At 34.7% G+C, this 15843-nt stretch overlaps 1 protein-coding gene across 1 annotated transcript in view; it reads right to left on the minus strand.

Moving 5' to 3' along the window:
* The window catches only part of Sulf1 (Extracellular sulfatase Sulf1), a 223635-nt gene that overhangs the window by 120701 nt on the left and 87091 nt on the right, over positions 1-15843 (minus strand). The window contains exons 5-7 of the mRNA XM_090414246.1: positions 15415-15654; positions 11922-12243; positions 5808-5958 (exon numbers count right to left, since the gene is read on the minus strand). Coding sequence (XP_090270372.1) covers positions 5808-5958; positions 11922-12243; positions 15415-15654 — 713 coding nt within the window. The remainder of the gene's footprint in view (positions 1-5807; positions 5959-11921; positions 12244-15414; positions 15655-15843) is intronic.

Here is a 15843-nt window from a genome sequence, read left to right on the forward strand (position 1 = left end):
ACAGATAACATTACTCTCATCTGCCCAATGCTGTATACGGTCCCTCACTACTTTCTCCAAGATCTTAACAACTACTAATGACACATAGACTGGCCTATAATTAGACACTTCCAGTCTATTACCACCCTTATGCAATGGCACTATCTTACCTTCCTTCCATTCCCTGGGCACCTTTGCCAAAGCCAGACTTTCATTGAAAAGCCACATTCTCTCAAAACTCATGGTGAAATACCATCCAGTCCCACAGCTTTACTGACATCCAGAGTACTCAGTATCTGAAACACTCTCCTCCTGTACCTCCAGACCTCGAACCAGTCCTATCCCTCTAGCATTAAAACTGACTCCTCTAGGATGAAATACTCCAATAAAGTGGTCATTGAACAATTCCACTATGTCCTCTGCATCAATCACTCTATTCCCATTTTTATCCCACAATATCATTCTTCCACAGTCATTTCTCCTCCTACTGGCCACATAGCTAAAAAATTCCCTAGGATTTTCTTTGGATCTTAGGGCCAATCTCCTCTCATATTCCAGTTTCGCTTTCCTTACCACACTAGTCACTCTTCTGGCCTGTGTCTTATATTCCACATGCATCTCTTCACCTGTCTCCTTATATCTCTTCCATAGCCTCTTTTCGCATGCAATTCCTGTTTAATATTGTTTGTCATTCACTTTACTCCAAATTTTAGTTTTTTTTTATTCCCGTTAACATTTCTAATGAAATATATTTGAAAATTTTTAAACAATGAAAAGTATACATTTGCTATTCTGCTGCCTGCTGATTTGTGAGTTGCTGTAACATATTACTGGTAGATACAAGTGTGTGTCATGATGGATTAAGGGATTGGACTCAATATCTAGGGCAAATGCTGGTCTTGAAATTCACACTTGCTCTTTGTTATCATTCAGGGAGTGAGAGGTGTGATTGAAGTCTGATTAGCGGAATCATGAATTACTGACCATTTAAAACTATATATTTAGAAATTTATGTACATTTAATCATAAAAATACAACATTTATTATACAAATGATATTCTATCTTTTTCAATTTAGCTACTTGAATACAAATTCTACCCTGTAGTTCTTTATGAACTGGTCAATAACATCGTCATAAAAAGTTGGTTGTAACTTAATTTTCCCAAGCAAAATGCACACTTGTAAAGTGTTGGCTGAAGCTCACTGGCTAGAGCTACATTGACTGCATATGGCCTGGGTTTATTATTATTATTATTGTTCCGGGAAACTCCAAGGAGTCGACAGACTCATCGAGGGAGGCCCTAACATCATGTCTGGAACAACTATTCAACATTCACACAGTATCTATCATATCTTGCCTTGAACTCATTCACGGTCGTAGCACCCACAACAGACTCTGGAAGCTTATTCCACTCATTCACCACTCTCCAAGTAAAAAACCTAGCTCTAACACCCTTGTCAACCACGCTCTTGCCCAGCTTCCATGCATGGCCCCTAGTCCTCCCACCACCAGTCATATTTTCAAAAATATCTTCTGGATCAATCTTATAAAAACCCTTCAGTAATTTGAATGTCTCAATCATATCACCCCTCCTTCGCCTATCGTCCAATTTCTGCAACCCACAAATCTTCAACCTATTCTCATAAGGTTCATTCCACAGACCTGCTATCATCTTGGTCACTCGTCTCTGGACCCTCTCCACTTCCTCCCCATCACGAAGAAACCCTGGTGCCCATAACTGGGCACAGAAGTCCGGATGGGGTCTTATCAAGGCTCGATACAGAGGAACAACAACTTGTTTGTCTCTGCATGTTAAAGTATTTTTCATAAGCCAAGTGATTTGGTGAGCTGTTTTAGTCACTTTTGCAATGTGCCCCCTAAACTTCAACTCCCTATCCACCAGCACTCCCAAATCCCTGGCCTCATCAATCTCCTGGAGTACGGTTCCACCAATGCGATATACTGCTGCTATTCTTTTCACCCCAAAGTGCATAACCTTACACTTTGCCACATTAAACTGACATCCATTTTTCCTAGCCCAGTTCTCCAAACTATCCAAATCATCCTGTAAAATTTTGACATCCTGTGCACTCACAATTGCTCTACCCAACTTTGCATCATCAGCAAACAAGTGAACACTTCCTCTCAAATCCTTTCCAATATCATTGATGAACAAATTGAAAAGCAGTGGTCCAAGAACAGAGCCCTGCGTCACTCCACTAGTCACAAGACGTCTTTTTGACTCCACTCCTGAATAAACCACTCTCTGGTATCTCTCTTTCAACCACCCTTCTATCCATCTTACCAACCCTATATCTATCCCCATCTGCTCCAGTTTACTGATTAAATTTCCATGTGGTATCCTGTCAAAAGCCTTGGCAAGGTCCAGTAGAATCACTGTAAATCCATTACCCTTATCCAGTTCAGCCATCACTGTGTTATAAAACGTGAGCAAGTTACTGAGGCATGATCTACCCTTCACAATACCATGTTGTCCCCCATACAGTATCCCATTTTCATCTATCCAATCCTGTATTCTTCTCTTGACTAATTTCTCCAAGACCTTGACAACGATTCCTGATATGCTAATCGGTCGGTAATTTACAACAGCAATCTTGGACCCTCCTTTATGCAGTGGAACTATTTTCCCCTCTTTCCACTCCCTCGGGACTAACCCAGACCCGAGACTCAAATTAAACAAAATAGTCAAGGGTACTGACAATTCTCTAGCTGCTTCATGTACGACATGAGCTGGTATACCATCCAATCCCACAGATGTATTGACATTGAGGCTTTGCAATAGACTACTCACCTCCATTCACCACAATTCCCGTATAATCTACTGGTTTATTCATTTCTGCAATGTCACCACCTGGATGATATATTCTTGCAAAGTGCTCACTCAGTAACTCAGCTATCTCAACTGATTCAGTTACCTCCCTACCATCGGCATTCTTTAAAATCATTCTGCCATGTACATTTTTCCTTTTACTTGCTACATATCTAAAAAACTGTTTAGGATTCTCTTTAGCCTGCATGGCCAATGTTCTTTCGTAATCCTTTTTTGCTCTTCTTACCACACTCGTCACCCTTCTGGCCTGCGCTTTATACCATTCATGTGCCTGCCGGTCACCTTTCTCCTTAAATTCCCTCCATAGTTGTTTCTTTTTTTGCAGCTCAAGCTTAATGGTGTTATTCATCCATTTAACCCCAACTTGATTTATTATTCGGACTCTAGGTATACAGTCAGCCATTGCTTCATGCAAGCACTTCTTAACTACCTCCCATGCACTATCAACTTCTAGTCCTTGCAGTTGTACATGCCATGGCACTGAGCCAATCAAACTCCTAAGCTTGTCATACTTTCCAGCCCGATAATTCCACATGTACCCTGTCTTAATTGAAAATTCTACACCTTTAGCCACCTCCCAAGTCAAGACCCTATGATCACTCTCACCGATTGGTGGCAATGTGGTCATATTTGTGACAGCCAAATCCTCAGATGTAATTACTAGGTCAAGCACTCTCTGATCCCTAGTATTTTCCATTACATGCTGTCGCAGATAGTTATCCCTTAATAACCGCATAAAATCCGATTCCTTCCTCCCGTGTGTCCTCTCCTCACTCCAATCAATGCGACCATAGTTGAAATCTCCCATAATAATCACCCTCCTTCCACTCATTTCTTCTATTTGCTTGTGCATACTGTCACCACCATCTTTTCCATCACCTGGTCTATAGCAGCACCCAATTGTATATTTAGTTCTGCTAGCCACAATCTCACACCAAATGGGCTCAAATGTGCTCTTTTCTCTATCTTGCAATTCAACTTCTATTCTCCTTGGCTGTAGCTCATCAGCTATCATCAACAATACTCCTCCCCCCATTTTATTCTCTCTGTCATTCCTGAACACACTATACCCATCACATTCAATCCTTAAACATTCAATGTTTAAGCAACAGAGTGAGATAATGTGAAATGGCTATGTGCACGCATTAAATCACAGTGCTGCTGCGAGAACCTGTAAGCTCCTACAATCGAGCAAGCCAAGGTAGCTTTGACTAGACGAAAAGCATCAGCCTTTGATACACAACGCAAAGCTTAATTATTGCCGTGCAAGCTTAAGATGTCTTCTATCTACAAAAATAAAAGCCTAAATGGAATGCTTATAAATGCATGCATTTATTAACAAATAAATATTACTTCTTTCTCAATTAATGAGCTTGCGCAGCAAGCTTGGAGAATTTGCTCCTGCTCAATATAAAATCCTGTTTTTTTTTGTTTTGTTACACTGTACAGGATGTGTCATCATTTCAATTCATTCTTTGACTTTCCTTTTACAAAGCCAAATTGTCTTGAATAAAAATGGTAATCAATGTGGAGCATTTCAGTTTGCTGCCATTCTACTTGCCATTGTGTTTCTGTTGTGTGTGTGTGCTAGCAGCCCTGATTTGTGCTATCTTTCATTTTTCAAATCCTTGAAGTCTTCCAATCGGCTTACCTCACAAGAGCTGCCAATCCATCTTATATAGCATAGACCACAATTGTAGTTGATCTTGTATACACCTGGTTTTTTTGAGTGATGGATGTGGAGGTTTAGAAGATTTCAGGTTTTGTTGAGTGGGTAGAAGGTGACTTAAGTGTTGGTGAAAAAAATCTTTCTATTTTATCTTTTATTTATTGTATATATGGAAGAATCACTGCTCTTGTATTATTCTTTTTAATTCTGATTATTTTGGAGGTTGAAATAGAATTTTTTTTTTTTTTTTACTAATGTTCTGTTGTAGTCTTTTTTTGGAAGGAAATAATTAAGATACTGTAGCTGTTGGTTTCTGTATTGAAATTCTGTAGGCTGTATCATGTAAGAAATGAATGTTGCCCATTTTTTTTGCAGTGGGTGTGATGAGAAGTTGTAGGTAAGGTCCTTCATTACTTCAAGACATCTTCCTGTCAGACACAGTGGAACTTGATACAGTGGAACACTGTATCAATACTAATTTTTTTTTCAAATTTCAAGAGCATTTTTTGAAAAGAAATGACTAGCAATGGACCCTCCCCTTTCTCCTATGTTAGTTCACCTACTCATGGATTGTTTTGAAATAGCACTCCAACATCAAGGAACACAGCCAAAAATTTGGCAAAGATATGTTGACGATATATTCGTCTGGCCAGCTATGATTACACAATTAGAAGATTGTCACCTTCCTGAACAACATTCATCATCAGATTAAATTCACAGCTGAATAAGAAAGAAATTGGTCTTTGCCATTTATGGATACACTAGTTGAAATATCAGAACAAAACACACTCAACTTCTTTTTATTAAGAATGTAGCAGAAGAAATCTTCTGCTGAAGATTTCTGAAGAAATCTAGAGCCAATTTGTTGTCTGGTCACTCTTTTTGCCCATGACTCTGTCCTGCTCACCTGTCACTGATCCTTTTCACATTTCTCTTTATATTTCTCACTGTACTTTGTGTGTGTGCATGCAGCTTCTGCTTAATCATATTACTCCTACATTTTAGTCCCATCTGACTTATCCTTCTGACACTGCATATGCTGTTTGTTGCTACTTTCTTCAAATATTCCTTGATCATAATCCTAATGGGGAAGGGGGACTGACATGGAATTACATAATCAGTGTTAAAAGTGTTACACAAGTTAAAAAAAAAAGAAACTTAAAAACAGAAAAAAGAATTAACAGAAAAAAAGAATTACTCAAAATGACTAAACAAAAACTTACAATCTTATTTAAAAAAAACTTTTAATAAACACAGTCAATCTCCAGTTATGATTAACTAAAAAGAAATTCTGAAAAGAAAAATACCCTTCCAACTGCATCATCTACTGACTGCAGAGTCTGAAGCCGTTTGGTATGTAGAACATCCGTGAATCTAACATGGATTGGTTCCATCTTTCCTGTATATCTCAGTAACCATTGTTTATCAGGATTAGGAGCATAGTTCCAATTAGGAGTCCTAAATAAAAATTAATATAACCCAATAAATAAATAAATAAATCTATTTTTTTTTCTCATATACCTTATATGATCAATAAATTCTGCAATTTAATTTAATAAAAATCATAATTTTTTCGATGTATATCCAAACTTGGTGTGCCAGATATTAAGATAATCTAGTAACATTAGCATTTCATGACTAAACTGGTTTATTATTTTATAAATCTAGGATCAATTATAGTCTTCTAAAGTACCCAACTCAGCATTATGGATTGTTGTCTTGACATTTTGCTAAACTTTTAATTTCCCATTCTGGCAACAGGTATAGCTAATTGATGGTTTATGCTTAACTTTATGGTTTATGGCATAAACTAATTGATGGTTTATGCTTAACTGGATTAACTTTAATTCATAGTTGCATCACAACTATAAATAATTCTAATACTTCACAGTGAAAGAAATTCGCAATCTGTATATAATTAAGATTTTTCAAGATCATTCAACTCTTCGAGTTATTAAAAAAATGGTGCTTATAACTAGCAGCTGAAAATCTAGATCCATTTCCCAAAAACTTGATGCAACAGTCAGTTTTCTCCACAGTCCATATCCTTAGACAGTTCAGGAAATTGGCAGCATATCACCACAAGTTATTGATCTCGTAGAAAGTTTGGGTATTTTATTACTTTCCAAGTTTGCATAAAAACTAGAGATTTTTTGCTAAACAGGTGTGTACCACCCCCATACTGGTGGGATAGTGAATGGCAACAATGAATATATATCCTCTTTTACTATCCTTTTAAATACTTTGCACACCTGCTACAAAATGTGTGAAGCTCTGATCAAGTTATCTTCCAATTTACATCTCATACATGTGCTTTTTAGATCAGAGAACTGCGATTGTTTATTTCACAGATTTGAATGCTACTTCACCACAACACAGCATAACAATGCTCATACATTTGCACTCACATACTAGACATCATGCAACTACAGGAGGCAGTAAGAAAGGGTAGACTCATCCACCTCTTCAATGTTCTCTATTAGAGAGTGAACGATCAGTGAATTTTGTTTTTCAATGATAGGAAGAGGTGTTTACTCACTAATAGAGAACATGAGTTGGATTTAAACTATCATGAGAAACATTACCCTACTGATCATCCCATCCAATCTTTCCTTTCATGTTAGGTTCAAATGGCCTATCAAGGCCAAGTAACCTGACTTTTTTTTTTTAAGAAAAGTGATACCACTTATGATAGGGGACTAATACTATCTGCATTGCCTGTCTTGCAGAATGAAAAAGCAAAGTTTCTGGAAGGGAAAATCCTGTGATCTCTGTATGAGACAGCTAACTCACCTTAAGTTGAAAAGCCATGATAAAGGTGCTTTGCCTCCTGCACAGCATTTGAACCCAGGTCTTTCCAAAGGACCCTTGTCTATACAACTGAGCTATGCAATAGTCACTGCAATAGTAATCCTGGTCAGTACATGAAGAAATGCAGGTTTGGACAGGTGCTTGGCTGAGTGACCAGCTGTGAAGTAGCTATATCCATTATACTATTTGTAATGATATTTGTGCTTTGCCAAAGTATCAGTGGCAATGTGAGCCAGAATTAATTCTCTACAATTCTAGTAGAACTGCTATGACAATGAGAAAGCTGCTAGAATGGAATCATTAAGAGAAAAAATGACAGAATGTGTATCTTATGATGTTAGAAATTCCATAGGCTGGAATCATTTCAGTTATCTAATGCTTCATCTTTTCATTTATCTCCTCATCTACTCAAACCTCAGATGACCATATCTGAGCAGTAGTCAAGATCAGGTGTAATATGCATGCAGGCACCATATCATTCATAGATAAACTAGATATAATCTGGATGTTGTGCTTCAAAGAGCAGCCACCACACTACAATTTATTCATCCTCATGCAAAACACCAGTTAAGAGAAAGCAAAACCCGTCTACAAAACCAGATATGACACCAAGGATTGGCGGCTATACACATTTATCTCTTCAAAGCAGTGCAATCATGGCATAAAATGGAAGCTATCTTACTGGACAGTACTAACACATTACATGATATGATCAACAGCATGATCAAGAGTGTTAATCCTGAAGCAATACATAACTCAATGCTAGTGACTTCTATTGTTCTATCTATTATTGCCCTATTGTTTTATCATTTACTGTTTGTTCAAACAGTAAGTGATAGAATGACTATAGTAAGAATGTACTAAAAAAAAAGTATAGGTATCCTAGTGGTAGGGCCTTAAGCAACTAGGCAAGCCTAGTTGCTTAAGGCCCCACCACTAGGATACCTATCACCATGCTATTAACTTGACATAGGGAAGTACATATCACTTGATATGTACCTCCCTATGTATATGTATGAATATATGAAAAACTAAATAAAACAGACAATATAATTATAGCTGGATATCTTAATACCAGAATAGGAATGAAAAAAATTAATAATAAAATTAATGTGGAGAACCAACAGTAAACAAAAATGGAAAGCAACTCATTGATACATATCCAACACCTGATATCCTAAACTAATAATAAATATAAACCAATTGGAAAGAGGATATTAGATGGATAATGAGACCGGAAGAGACCAACATGGTCTATATCCATAATTAGCATTATGATGATGATGAGGTTGGAGGAAAATTGTGGATAGGAAGTTAGTAATGATGTAGTTTTTTCATGTAGTACTGTCATATCCTGTACACCCCTTGAGGGTACATAGCAGGAATTTGATGATGATGATGATGATGAAGTTGACTGAGAAAGAGAGAGAGTGCATGTGCACTCAGTGCAACTGGTACAATAGTGTGATACAGTTCAGAACAAATAGCTCATTTGGCATGTCAGCCCTGAAGAAGTCTCAAAAATCAAATCCAAACTGGACAGAAAATATGGGAAAAGACTGCAAACTGGAAAAGGTTAAGAAACTCTGGAAAAAGAAAAACATGGTGAAATATGCTACAGAGAACAATAGAAGCATATCACATAAAGAATTTGATAAAATTTTAAATGAAGAAAATATAGAAATTGCAGTTCTTACAGAAACAAAAAAGAAACAACTAATTATCATATATAGTGGCAAACATGCACAAACAAACAAATATGCACAAAAGCTGGTGTAATGATTTGGATCTATAAATCAATTAAAGCAAAAATAACTCATTATACATACTAGAATGAAAAAATATTAGAAGTGCGATTAAAATTAAATAAAGCAAATTTAGCAGTTGTTGGAATATAGGCCCCCCAAAGAAAGAAATTACTTTTACAAACAGTTATAAGGAATATGAAAAACTAAATAAAACAGACAATATAATTATAGCTGGATATCTTAATACCAGAATAGGAATGAAAAAAAAATAATAAAATTAATGTGGAGAACCAACAGTAAACAAAAATGGAAAACGACTCATTGATTATATAATAATTCAAAAATAATGAATACATTCTACAAATAAAAATACACATAAATATACATGGTGTGCAAGAGGACAAAAATCAATAACAGACTACTTTATAGCAAATGAAAAAGCAGCAAATCTCTTCCTAGATGCTAAAGTCAGAAGAGGGCTAGAAATATACACAAATCACTATATATTGCAGGCAAAATGAAGGTTTCCACCAAACTGGTCACAATAAATAAATAAATAAATAAAATAAAACAAAACTAGAGAAACAAAATCTAATTACAAAGTAAGACTACTAAAAGATTCAAGTATCAGAAATTTATACCAACAGAGGATTTAATAACTGCTTAGAAAAAATACAAGAAAATGAAGACATTGAGAAAGAATGAATCATTATTAAGATGTAATAAGACTTTATTAGATCAGCAGCATATGAAAGTCTAGAAACACACAAAAAATATCATAAAAATAAAAAATTACATATATGGGACAATGAAATAAAAACTAAACAATTACAAACAAAATTGGATACAACATGTAAACTGAATGGCCAACACCTGATATCTTTAACTAATAATAAATATAAACCAATTGGAAAGAGGATATTAGATGGATAATGAGACCGGAAGAGAAGAGACCAATATGGTCTATATCCATAATTAGTATTATGATAATGATGAAGCTGACTGAGAAAGAGAGAGAGAGAGTGTGTATGTGCACTCAGTGCAACTGGTACAATAGTGTGATACAGTTCAGAACAAATAACTCATTTGGCATGTCAGCCCTGAAGAAGCTTACAATATAGTAAGCATCATGGGAATGCCTGCTACTGGTTATTATAACAATTATAAAATTAAGTAGTAAAATTACATTTTACTACTTAAATACATTTAAGGAATGTTGCGTGCATGTTTCAGCAAACAGAATTGAAGCTAACAATTTGATCAAGGCCACATGTAGCCAGTGTTGTTTAAAGGAATAAACAAGATATAAATTATATAAATGATCTTTCATCTTGCATGGTTTCTCTTCTATACCACATACCCTCATCTATATCACAATAGTTGAAATCACCAACATAACAGTCCTCTTTGCATCCATAAAGTTTATCTGACTATGCTGTTCACTAAGAGGAATGTGAACAGCATAGACAGATAAACATCGTTGGATACTGCTACGGCCTGGCCTGTGGCTGTATTCAACTATGTATTTTGTACTGCTAATCTCTGCTTTACAACAGCCTTGAACTACCTGTATTACTCATACCACCATTTGGAATCTCTACTCTGGTTGAATTTAATTCCTCTTACAGTCATTAGCAATAATTACCCACCCTTTCTATCATGCTTGACCTCCCTGAATGAACTGTACCCATTACATTCTAATCCTGTACGAGTATTCTCTTCCATTCTCAGTCTATTCCAGACCTCACGGATGTCAATAATTTTTTATCCCTTTTCTACCAACCCTACAAATTTATTTTTATTCCTGATGATTCTGGTATTACTAAGAATGCATGACAACTAATCACTGGGCTAACGTATGTTCTAGTAACTTAAAATATGACTGGTTCAAATAAACAGCATAAGTTGATTCATCAATGAAATTCCTTACCATGCACCTAATCTGTTTAAGATCTGCTCTATAAATACAGATACTTTATACTATCAAAATACCCCTTATACCAACAAAATGCACCATTTCAGCTTAGTCTGTGCAGCTCACTAATGTCATACATTAGTAACAGGCTCATAATCTTACTCTCTTGTTCACTTCATTCAGCAACTCACAATACACTTACAAGTCACATAATACATCATTTGTTCTGACCAACACAATATCCTCCATTTTTTCTACCAACATATAGCATCAGTCATGACCTGAATCTCTTTTCCAGAACTCATTCTTTTGGTCTTTGTTCATCTAGCACACACACACACACACACACACACACACCCCTAATTCATTATAGAATCACTCTTTTCTGTTTTTATTTTATCTTCTTTCCTGCTTTTCCTGATACTTGCTAAATGCTTTTTTTTTTTTTTCAGTTTCTACAACTCCCATTTGGTATTATGAAGCACTTGTCGAACCCATGCAATTTGTCATCATTCTGTTTTTAACTCCACTGCATCCATACCATCAATCTCACTTTCTCTTGCTCTGTCACTGTTATGCACCCTACTACTTCCATCCATACTCGCATTTTTCTCACACATCACTAGTCATAACAAGATTTGTTCCTTTGTTTAGAAATCTTACTCATATTCAGAGCCTCACCTCTTATTCGTCTAATTATATGGATGTCATTTTTGTATTTAGTGTACAAGATTACGTTAAAATAATTACTTCTGTCTAAAAACAACTTTCAGTGTTGTACAGTGTAATTTTAAAACTTATAAAAATTTCTAGAAAAGAATGATATACTGGGGAATCTGTTTTGAGATTTATTGAAAAAATAATGAAATCTCAGGTATACTAAATTTGAAATTTAAAAATCAGCAACTTCTGTAATTACAAAGACGTTTTCACCTAATGTTACTTACCTATGTGTTGTAACATTATGAAAAAGGTTTTGATACTGGGGTGCAGCATCTTCTGGTCCATGTGGTGAAGGAAAAGAGAGTACCATTAAAACAGGCTTATTCACAAAATACTGCTTGGACTGCCTCAAGAAGGTGATACTATCATTAGCTATTAAATCAGGATAGTAATCCAGGAAGTAATCACTCCCATGTTTGATTTTGTTCCCATTCACATTGACTGTGTAATTATAAAATCTAGAATTACGTACCAAACCAGCCCATTCACGCCATCCAGGAGGTATGTAGGAACCATTATATTCATTCAAGTATTTTCCAAAGTAAGCTGAGAAGAAAAAAATAAGTAAAAAAAGAATTTTAAGTTGAAGTTTAACAACTTAGTTATCTTGAAATTGAAAACTTATTTGATACAACATATATTAAAAGAAAAACAGATTTTCTAATAATAGTGTATTTCAGATGCTCTCTGAAATACGTTAATAGTACATTTCAACAGGCTACAGGTTTGATGTTCATGAATGTCATTAGGTGGGAAGAATTTCATTATCCAATGCATTGTCCTGCTTATTAGAAGCTTGAAGTGGCTTGAAAAAGTTCCTTGTTTGGTTTCTAAAGCAGGATTTCTGGATCTGATAAAAAAATTTCCAAAAAAATATATAAAATCAATTAAAACAGAAAAAAAAAAATCCTCTTCCCCCACTAACAGTATGAATGTACTATAGGTTTATAGAATATTTTTGTGGATGGGAGCCACGTAAAAAAAAAAACATGCACTTATTAAAATTAATATTCATTTATAATGAAAGTATCATTAAAAGTAATAATGCTTATATCTTTAACATTCTTATTCGTTTTCTTTTTTCCAAAAAAACAGGAACATTGGGAGTTGAATGCTTTCTGCTGGTTTCTTATTCTTGCTTCGTCTTAGTTCAGTGAAATGTTTCTCCTCCATATATTTTTAGAACAGATAAACTTTCTCTTTCCTTTCAGGATGCATTTAATGAGTGCACAACAGATTTTATGATGATCTTTTCTATGTCCAATCCCCCCCCTGAAGTTGTTTTCTGGTTTCCATGTTAACATTTTATGAACATATGTCGTGCTTTATGTACCTCCTTTGAAACAGATCATGTTTTTCACATCCATATAAACAAATTCATTCAATGTGTACATTAAATATTTTACTTTTGTATCTGCATGAATGTTTTTCATTTTCCATAATCTAAGTTTGGTGTATACACCTCTTGCCTATTGAATTCTTAGAATCTCCAGCTGTTTTTCATATGCTGATAAAATACAACCAAGATATAAAATTTTGAAAGTTTTGAACTATTATTTTCAGTTGTACTTGGTACATTCTTTTCACATTAAATATTTCTTTCTAGAAATAATGAAATTTATGTAAAATGAGATTATGAAAGTTTTGTAAAAATTTTAGTGTCAAATGTTATGAAGTACCATTACGCCATAAATAATAAATCCAGAAATAATACTGGATTTAATATCCACTCAATTTATATTTTTAGTAAATCATTTCTTTCATTTTATTTGTATATATTTTTATGCCAATTTTAGTGACTTCTTAGAATGGGTTCAGTTTTATAATTATTTATATCTATTTGTACATAAGCTAGCAAACACGAATAAAACCTATTCCAGATCACTCACCAGTCTAGCTTTTATATTATTTTCCTTCATACATTATTAACATAAAAAATGTAAATATAATAGTGCAAGCAACAACTACAAAACTTAAGTTAAATTTCTTAGAGGAAATGGAATTTGCCTGGTTAATAAAGAACACCTTCACAAGCAAAAGATAAAGAGGTTATATCTTTTGAGGTATAATAACCTCTGCATGCTTGCCATTGCAGACTGTATAGATTAGAGATTGAGTAATAACTGTATAGAAGAACTAGTCTGATCCAAACATTATCTTCTGTATTTGCATTTCTTATTAAGACCTATGAACTAGAGAAAACTTGTGCATTTTGCAAAATGTGGAAGCACCTGTAAGAGCCATTTTTATCCATCTATCAATCTTTCTGCAAGTTATTTTTGGGACTTTAGCTGGATAGATTTTAACCCCCCAACCACTCATGGTGTCTTTAGACATCCAGCTAAATCTGGATATGATTCTGCAACACCCATTGAATAACATGGATAAGAAGTGCAATTTGGTCTCACTATTTCATCCACCTAGGAGGGAGGTTAAATCTGGTTTGGTACCAGAATCCTTCCAATTTGCTCAGTCATTCTAATTTTTATTGCAATTGCAGAGGCAATCATGTCAACACTGTATAATTCTAGATTATTAAATTCCACCCAGCTGGAGCAGAGATATTCACATCTTTCTGCTCTGGCTTCTTGGATTTTAATAATATTTGAGACTTAAGGATATGGCACAAAATAGCCATGTTGCTCAATTCTGGTCTCAATCAGCATATGTTTATTTGAAAAATGAATCAAATTGATATTAATAAATTCAGTACTGGCTCAGTTGATTTTCATGAAATTTGGCATTTGTAATCTCCAGTGAAATTTCTTCAGGCATTTCAATTTTGGTTTTGCTAAGACCATACATACAGACAAAAGTAGGCAAAACAAAATTCTGTATGTATGATAAGCCAAAAACAGGTTGAACTTTAACACATTTGTAAATATTTGAGTGTCAGAAGTCATGAAGTGTACCATTACTACATATTTCAAGCAATGTAATTTTGTCATTGGATGAGTTCTCAAGGAAACAATGACAACTGAAATAAATTCCATAAATTCTTCATGTAATGTAATTTTGTCTTTTTTGCACACCTTGCATCCTATTGTATGTAAATAGCTATAAGAACTCACTGTTGCAGTACTTATATTGTCTGGCAAGTGAATTTCATTAATGGTAATTTCCACTGCTATATTAGTCCTGTGGTGGCTTAACAGAAATTACAAAAAATTCAAATATATGTGAAAAACATCACTAGGTTCAACTATTGTTGTCATCATAGAAGAATGCAAACAACTTTTTACGATGGCATACAATTATCTCCTCATGTGTCTAGAATGTTTTCCAAAAAAGTAAAGAAATTTGATAGAATGCCCTATAGCTGAAAAGAACCTAACCTAAGATACTTTTGAAGAACCTTTATAAAGGCTTTTTAACTCAAGATGAGTTAGCCAGACACATATGGAGGTGGCAGTGTTTTTTTCACATTCTACAATGGTAAACCAATCACAAACACAATTGACTAAACTACAAAACAAACAACTGCTGCAACATATAATGTTGCACTTTTTTTTTTAGATGCTTGTTCAATTTCAATTGAAGTTAAACTGCTTTGATAAACTTTAGTGAGGTGTCAAATGCTAAATTTAATAAAAATTCATCCAGTCAAGGTATGCTGGTATATGCATATAAACCAAAAAAAAGGAGTAATTATGAACAAATTTATTATATAGAAAGAAGAAATATAAATTAATGAAGCAACTGGAAAAATAATCTTACCAGTTCTATACCCAGCATTGCTGAGGTAGGTAGCAAATGTCTTAGTTTCATGTTCTTGTTGCCACATTGGGGAACTGCAGTTGTCATTATTGGTATATACATTGTGATTATGTACATATAATCCTGTCAGCAGAGAACTTCTTGAAGGACAACACATGGGTGTTGTGACATAAGCATTAGGAAAGTGAGCTCCACCTTCACCCAATATACGAAGGGTTTGGGGCATAAATTTCATTGATCCTGGAAATGTTGAAAAATTAGACTGAAAAGTTAAATTGTATTCAGAAAGAATGAAATTATTTATATAAACATTTTAATGATATTATTAGTAGGCAAAGCTCCTCCAGGGAGTCAAGGATTCAGCAGTTCCTCTTTCAGATCACACAATGTGCATATCATATCACATTCTTTGAAAACTAGGTTCCTCCA

This window comes from Typopeltis vanoorti, chromosome 25 (assembly GCF_054136105.1).
Source record: "Typopeltis vanoorti isolate ZY-2024b chromosome 25, IOZ_Tvanoo_1.0, whole genome shotgun sequence".
NCBI classification, from domain to species: Eukaryota; Metazoa; Arthropoda; class Arachnida; order Uropygi; family Thelyphonidae; genus Typopeltis; species Typopeltis vanoorti.